Consider the following 7,830-nt stretch of genomic DNA (forward strand, 5'->3'; position numbering starts at 1 on the left):
CCTCCAGCCTGGGCTTGGACACAGAGCCGCCGAATTGAACGTCTCATCCCCTGGGTACCCCGGTTCCTTAGGCAGCTGTTGGGCAAATGAATGGCGTCAGGCCGGAAGCTGGCCTGCAAAACCAGCAGATCCCCCGGAGGCTCATTGCGTGGGAGTCCCCCTTGCCAAGCAGGCCTGGAGAAGGGTCTGGTTCCTAGTGGGTTGTTCTGACACGCTGGCAGGACTTGTTGGGAGAAGCCACCTGTCCTCAGGCCACACCCCCCAAGCATGGCCTCACAGCCTCATTTCCCTCCAATTCTAAACACCTCTCTCCCGTGTCCCCGTGGAGAGCTGCCTTGCCAGGACCTGGGCATCCCAGAGCCACCCTCTTGGCAAGAGCCCAGAAAGGCCCAAAGCCTGCCCCTTGGAGCCAAAGGGACAGAAGCAGGAGCTGGAAATGAATTTAAACCCAGGACGGCAGAGTGGGTTCGTCGGGTGAGCTGCCTCCAGGCCCTGGGCACTAACACAGCAAACTCCACAGACACCACGTGGTGAAACTAATCCCCCTATTTAGTTGCAAGTAATCCCCCCCCTCCTTTTTTTAGTGGTTGGAAGCTTGCAGTGTATTTTTCTGCTAAGCCATGACTTTTTTTAAACTCAGTGTGATAGTAAACGTGTTGCCATGCCAAAATGAATCACTTTGAAACTTGCCTGCATGTGAGCCTTTTAAAAGATGATGTAAATTTTAGCTGTGGTGGGTGGGGAGAGGAGGGGGTCATCTGAAGTGGTTTTCTTGTAATGCCCACAGACCATTAAGCCTCCGGGATAAATGGAGAGGAAAGCCGAGATCCACGCCGATTCCCCAGGGTCCGTCCCACGAGCGGCATTCCGGCTATTTCCAAAGAGGGATAGGGTTTCCCAGGGAGCTGGCGCCTGGCTCCTCAGTCAGGACTCTGTTCTACCTGTGGTCAGTAACTTGTGTTTCTTTTTTTTTTTTTTCTCTTTTTTTTTTTTTCTCCTAAACTTTCCAGGTAAAAGTACACCCGTAAGCCAGCTTGGTTCTGCAGACTTTCCCGAGCCCCCTGATCCATTCCAGCCACTCGGGGCTGACAGCAGTGACCCGTTCCAAAATAAAAAGGGGTTTGGGGACCCGTTTAGTGGAAAAGATCCATTTGCTCCCTCCTCTTCAGCTAAACCTTCTAAAGCCTCTTCCTTGGGCTTTGCAGACTTCACCTCTGTAAGTTAAGTTCTCCGCCTCCGCGCCATCCCCTCCCCCAACTCTGCTTGCAGCTTCTTTGGGGTTATTTGTTTTTATTTTTTTGTCTCTTTCGAATGGCAAACCTCCTCCTGGCTCAAGTGTCCCGGTACCTCATGCCATCACCGTGTTATTTATTCTGTACTGCTGCTTTCTGTAAGAAAAATGGTTTCTCAATAAAAAAAAAAGAGCTCTGGTTTGGATACTCTGTGATAAGGGCACGTTTTCTTCCAGCAGGGCGGCCCAGTATGCCCAGTTCTCTGTCTTTCACGGTAGGCTTTTTGTATTAGTTCTGTCGCCCAGAGGCTGTTGTGTTCATTGATTTTTTTTTTTTTTTGGAAGCCACAATGTCAAATGTCTCTGAAGTATGAAAACAAGATTGCTAAAGTTACATTCGGGTTTTGCTGTTCTCAAAAAAGTCTTTGTGCGGGAGTTTTGATGGTCCCACCCAGTGCATTTTGGGCAGCAAGTGCGAATTTGAAGCACCCAGACGGATCACAGGAAGGGAAAGCAAATTTGATTTTTTAAAACTTTTATTTCAGTTACCAGCTACGATGAAAACTGAAACGTAATGTAAAACAGCCGCTCTGAAGCCCCTTCCTTTTTCAGGGAAAAAAACCAAAACACCAAAACAGAAACTCAGAAAGCCATTTAACAGAGTTAAGTGCCTTTTCAGAAGCTAATCCGGGGATTTTGAAAGTCTGGCTTTGTGTGTCAGTGTGAAGAAAGATTCCAGACTGTAAAACACTGTCACCTTAGAGTGTTTTCAGTACCCTCATCAGTACCCAGAGATCTTGTTCTCAGAGAGCTTCAGATGTTGTCTTCCCAGAATCGGTTTCACTGTCTGTTGCGCACCTATGTTTTTTAAAAGGTTTTCTTCACTCGATCTTGCAAAGTACCCTGTTTCCTTGTTAGGTGTGAGATGTATTGTTTATAGATGCTTCCACTCCTAGAATATCCTTCTTAAAGCAAGCTCTGTACCAGTGCCCAGTGAACACCCGATTCCTTTCAGATCCACCTCGTGCACAGCTATGTTGTGGCTTGCTGAAATCGCCCAAGACGCTGACACGTTCCTGGCTCTTGGCGACCTGTAAATATTTTATGACTGCAGTTAGCCTGGTTTTGTTGACAGCCAGTGCATACTGCGGATATGTACAAATGGCGACTTTGTTAATAAAAGCCAGAAACAAAACCCGCTTTATCTACAGTTTCTTGAATAGCACTGCTTTTATTTTTTGATGGAAAAAATATGAACCGCTGATGAAAAAAATAGAGCTATTCACGCATGACTCAGGTACTCTCTTTAGGGTAGGGCGGAAGGGTAAGTGGATTTGAACGGCAATTTGAAGAAATGACTGTTCTCTTTCTGAAATGTGCAGTTCTGTTTCCTGTGGCACCCCCACCCTTCCCCTCTCCCCATGGCTGGTTTTTGGAAAACTCTTTTTTTTTTTTCTTTTAAATCCCAAGATTTCAAGTTATCTTTTGGCCCATCATTTCTGGTCATTCCAGCACAGTTGTTAACTTCGATTTTAAAACACCCCTGGGATTTAGTCACTCTCAACTCCAGGCGAGGAATTTGATTCTGCCCAGTTTGCAGCCCCACTGTTTTATGTTTAAAATCACCTTTCCTGCTTCAGACGCCCCAGTCTTTCCAGGGGAACTCACCTGACTGGGAGATGTGGCACACTCTGATGGGGTGGGGTGTGAGGGAAGCAGGACACCGAGCTGGTTTGGTTTGTCCCTTCAGTCATGCTGTGGTCCATAACATGGTCAAAAGTGTCCCACCTCCGGGGACTCAGAATGTCTCTGCGTTTTCATGGCGTCCGGGAGCTCAGTCCATTGGTTGATGGTTTCTGTGTTCACCGGACCCCAAAGGTATGTGACAACTCAAAGGCCAAAGTCAGTTCCTCCGGTTTGTGTATTTCAGTTTCCCCGAGTAGACACAGAGAAGTCTCTTAACCGCCCAGCAGCCTGGCGGCATGACTCTCAAATTGGATGTTCTAAGCATGCCATCAAGATCTGTGACCCATGCAAAAGCAGCTTGGTCCATGTTGGAGTTGAGGGAAGCCAGTGTCACACGTGTACTCGATCCCGTTCTCCTGGCCCATTGGCACCCTTGCTCTGCCACTCTGGAACCCTCTGATTTACAAGCCCCCAGTTTCCATCAATGGGTTACTTGTGCTTGTAGCGGCTCACAGGAAATCCCTCCAGTATTTCTTGTAAAACAAGCCTTTCTGTCTTAGGCAAATGTGTTTATTAGGAAGTAGTATTTATAGGTGAGCAAAACAGCGTTTTCTTTCGGACGTCTGCATTAAAAGCAGAGCCAGTATCAGATGGGATAAGTCGTGCTTTGCGTCGTCAGACGAGTTGGATGCGTTTTCAGTAGCAGGGTACATGAGTTAACGGGAAGTGGCTAGAAGTGTCCCCACGCATGGTGACGGCAGATGGGCGCACGTGTCAATCCCCGGGGAGGAAAGGTGCTGGTGCTTCCGGTGCAGAAGCCTCTGAACTTTGGATTTCTGCGGAGAGGCTGCTGAAACCAAACCGCTTAGTGTCTGTCAGGCCCCGGCGCGGGAGGTGTCTCGGAAGGGCAGAATGCTCGAGCCCTGCCCGGGCTTGGTTCCTCGACGGCACAAGAGTCAAGCGGAAATCAGAGCTCGCTGTTTACTGAGCAGCGCCTGCCCCCGCAGGCGGTCCAGATTCGCGCTGGCTGTGACGCATCCAGGTCAGAGGACTAGAGCGCGGCCCGGTTGAGGTATCTCCGCCAGGGCCAGGGACAGGATTTTCTGCTGCTCCGAGACACAGAGGGAGCCACAGAGAAGCCCCTTCCTCCAGTCTCCTCAGATGTCACAGTCCGTCGTGCTTCTCAAGGGCAAGTAGACCACGTGCCCGCTGCAAGTCTCCATCCTGCATCCTAAGCTGGCCTCAGACCAGTCCACACTGAAGGCACCTAGAACGTTCCTGTCGGCACGTTTACGCTGAACACGCAGTGTCCTTGAGCAGGAGACACCCGGGCTGAGCAGGCACCGTGGCGTGGGCCCAGCCTGCCCGCCCCCGGCCGCGTGACCTCAGCCACCCCCTTGACGCCTCCGGACCTTGGTGCTCCGCTCTGGCGTGGACCACCCCGCTCACTGCGTGTCGGCCCCCACGCGCCCCCTCCCCTGGGCTGGCGAGGGCGAGGTCCCTGTCAGCCCCGCTGTCCTCTCCTGCTGCCGTCAGCAGCCATTCCCATCAGCATTTGTTGTTTTTTCCTTGTTTTTCTCCTGAAGAGGTGTTGGAAAATTCCCCAAAGAGCACGGGGGTGGGGGCCGTGGAGGGGGAGGGCGATGACCTGTGACCCGTGGTGGAAACGCGTGGCGTGGGGGCCGGCCCTCAGGAGACCCAGCTGGGGGCCGGTCAGCCCCCTGAGCTTTCCTCTGGGCGTTCTCCCTGAGAAACCAGGACTCGGCCTTCCGTCCCGCGGCTGGCTCCTCTTCGCGCTGAGCCTCACCTGCCCCTGCCTGACTCCCCGGGCGGGGGGACAGAGGCCTCCTGGGCTGTCCCGCTCCTGCCACCTGCTGCGCCTCCTCCTCGGGGTCACATCCAGCTCCAAACCAGGCTCCCCCAACCCAGCCCTCCCCTGCCCCGGTCCCTGCTGTCTGGCCCCGCCTCACGCCCACGCTGGCTGTCGGCTCGTGAAACGTTCTGAAACTGCCAACGCCATCGCCCCGCTCGCTTGCCCAAGGAGCGTCCTTGGGAAAGCCTTAGCTCCTTGCTGGGGCCTGCACGCCCCTTGAGGTCCGAACCCTTCCACCTCATTCTCTGTTGTGGCAGCACCAAAGTTGGGCACTTGGCCCCCAACAGCTGGAACCACACTGGGGATGGTGCCCAGGCCTCCAGGACCTGTGCTGTGCCCTCAGTTCTGCAGTTACAGCTGACAACCGCCACCACCCCTCCCGCCAACCAAGAGAAAGTCCAGAGTCCCGAGGGCCCGGGCGCTGCAGCCCGCCTCCCACCCCCACCCCAGGCCTCAGTGTTCCCAGCTGTCGGAGGCACCCGCCTCCTGGGTTGCCACGCCAACTCTGTGTGTGTGAAGAAGTAGCCATGAATTCCTGTTTTTGTTCCTTCCCCAGTGCTCCTGATGGGTCTGCCAGGGCCTCCACAGGAGCCTCTCTCAGGTGGGGTTGTCTGTATGTCTGTCTGCTCCCAAGGGGCGCCAGGCCCCCTCTTCACCTTTGGTGTCATCCAGAGCTTAGCAGAGAGCCAGCCAGAGTCAGTGCACAGAAGAGACACACTGATCAAGGCAGGCCAGGAGGCTAAATGGGCTGCAGCTCTGGCTCGGGGCCAGCGGTGCTGGAGGTGCCTCACCTGGAGACAGAGCCCCGTGACCGGGGACCTCAGGGCGTCGGGAACCCTCGCCAGGGAAAGAGCGTATGAGGTCTGGCTTTGCTTTTCTTTCCATAGAGCTAAGGTACCTTGAATGGTTTGAAATCGCCCATCTCGGGATCAAAACGGTCTCTTCCCTTGTTTTAAAAAATTATTTTTTAAAAAGTTGAACCTTTCGGAAAAGGACCCCAAGAATGAAAAGCTCCTGGACCAAATGGCAGCGTAAATACCTGGTCTCCTGTAAACGTTCAAGTACAGAGTGGCTCTTACGTGTCTCCCAGAGCTCCTGGGACTGTGGCTGAGATGGAGATGTCACGTTTCAGGACCCTGTCGTCTCGGTTGGCCTCAAGGCCCCTTTACACGTTTGCGACTCAGAGATCTGTTCCAACCAGAACTCTCCAGCCCCAGCGCCTCTAACCCAGGCATCAAGGCCCGTCGTCAAGGCCCAGGCTCTGCGGGGTCACTGTCCCAACTCCTTGGGGTTCCACTGACTCTGCTCCCCAGCTGCTTCCAGAGACACCCCTGCCGTCCCCCAGGAGGAGGCCCAGCGGAGCTTCTCCCCCACACCCCGTGAAGCCTCCTCGGGGTGCTGTGGGGTCCCTGGAAATCTCTCAGCACCCCCGATATCCTGCCTGCCCTCCACCCCTGCAGGGATGGGGCAGCTGGTTTCTCTGAGGTTGGAGGTGGCAGTTAAGGTCAGACTCAGCCCTGCGTCTCAGTGCACGTGACCCCTTCCAGACCAGGGGTCAGGACTGGGGCGTGCGTGTCCGCTCCCCATCCCCGACCAAGACAAGGGCTTCTGGCTCTCCCTGGTTTTCACCTGCACACCGGGCACCGCCCCGCATGCATCCCAGCATTGCATTTCCCCGCACCCACTCATCCACCCACGACAGGCCTCTGCACCCCCTACCCCACCCCCCACTCCCAGCCAGCAGGCAGGCAGCTCCGGGACCGTGTAACCCACCCTCTGTTTTTCCCTTTGCAGTTTGGCAATGAGGAGCAACAGCTGGCATGGGCCAAGCGGGAGAGCGAGAAGGCAGAGCAGGAGAGGCTGGCACGGCTGCGGCGGCAGGAGCAGGAGGACCTGGAGCTGGCCATCGCGCTCAGCAAGGCCGACATGCCCGCCGCCTAGGCGCGGCCCCGTGTTTGCGCCCACCTGCAGTACAGTCGCGGGGCGGGCTTGCGACAGGAGAGGACTCGGAAGTTCCTATACATTCACACACACTCGGGCACGGCGGTCCCCAGTTCACGTTGTGACATGTCACAGCCACCGTTATGTCAAGGACTCACTGGTCGGAGGGCCTCGGGCTCTGGGTGTCTCACCCAGGGCGAGGAAACATGGCTCATCCCAGTGGGGGAGGCCCGAGGATCCACCTCTTCGCTGTGACATCCCTGCCTCCCTCCCAGAACCAGCAGAGCACAGGACGAGCAGAGGAAGTGCCTGCCTCCTGCCTTTCATCCCCTGCTCACAGCCGGGCGAGTACCAGTGCCCGGGCGCACCCACCTGTCACCTCCCCGACCTCCCTCTGAGACAGACACCCTGGTGATGTATGCATTCATTGTATAAAAATTAAGTTTGAATGATTAATATAAAATATTTTAATACAAAACACAAGAATCTTTCTTTTTCCCCCATTTAAGCGTGGTTTTCCTCATATTAACGTTCACATGTGATGTCACAGAGGCAGGCCGGCCTCGAGCAGAGGTGGAAGACCAGGTCAGACATTCCCGGTTAGATCCTAAGTATTTGAGCAGAGAAAGCCAGTTGTGGAAGTCTTCAAGGGTCTCCCTGTCCCTCAGGATGCAGAGTGCTTCTGAAATCGTGGGCTGTGACCTCACTGCGATTTAGGGCAGGCGGCCCTTTGTCACAACAGTGCAGTTTGAAATGCGTTTCCTACAGACCACTGGGGCCTTGTCCAGTCTACACGAGGGGTGAGGCCGGTGGGGCGGTCTCCACACCAGGAACCCATGCTCAGAATTGGTACACGGAGAGAGCTTTCCACCAGGATGCAGCCGAATTCCCCTAGAACCTTCCGGAAGCTTGGACATAACTGTTGGGACAACCTCAGGAGGTCCTGAGGATATTGCAGATTTGCCCCCTGCTTTGCTTCTCACGTCCCCGGGGAGACGAGACAGCCCCGGCCAACTTCTCTTGGGTAGAGATGATCAAAACTTGTGAGTCTGAGTGGCCTGAACACAGAGAAGTGCGGTGGAGAACCTCTGACCTTAAA

General features: G+C 54.6%; 1 protein-coding gene across 16 annotated transcripts in view; it reads left to right on the forward strand.

The window, feature by feature from the left end:
* The window catches only part of EPS15L1 (epidermal growth factor receptor pathway substrate 15 like 1), a 100,564-nt gene extending 93,355 nt beyond the window's left edge, over positions 1-7,209 (forward strand). For 10 of the 16 annotated variants that reach the window (XM_057708682.1, XM_057708688.1, XM_057708680.1 and 7 more), the window contains 2 exons: positions 1,011-1,216; positions 6,585-7,209. In XM_057708682.1, coding sequence (XP_057564665.1) covers positions 1,011-1,216; positions 6,585-6,731 — 353 coding nt within the window. In that variant the 3' untranslated portion in view covers positions 6,732-7,209. Of the gene's footprint in view, positions 1-1,010; positions 1,217-2,246; positions 2,427-6,584 lie in introns of those variants that run through there. The other 6 variants (XM_057708696.1, XM_057708694.1, XM_057708693.1 and 3 more) reach the window with 4 other exon arrangements.
* Positions 7,210-7,830: the final 621 nt, after the last annotated feature.

This window comes from Hippopotamus amphibius, chromosome 15 (genome assembly GCF_030028045.1).
Source record: "Hippopotamus amphibius kiboko isolate mHipAmp2 chromosome 15, mHipAmp2.hap2, whole genome shotgun sequence".
Taxonomy (NCBI): Eukaryota; Metazoa; Chordata; class Mammalia; order Artiodactyla; family Hippopotamidae; genus Hippopotamus; species Hippopotamus amphibius.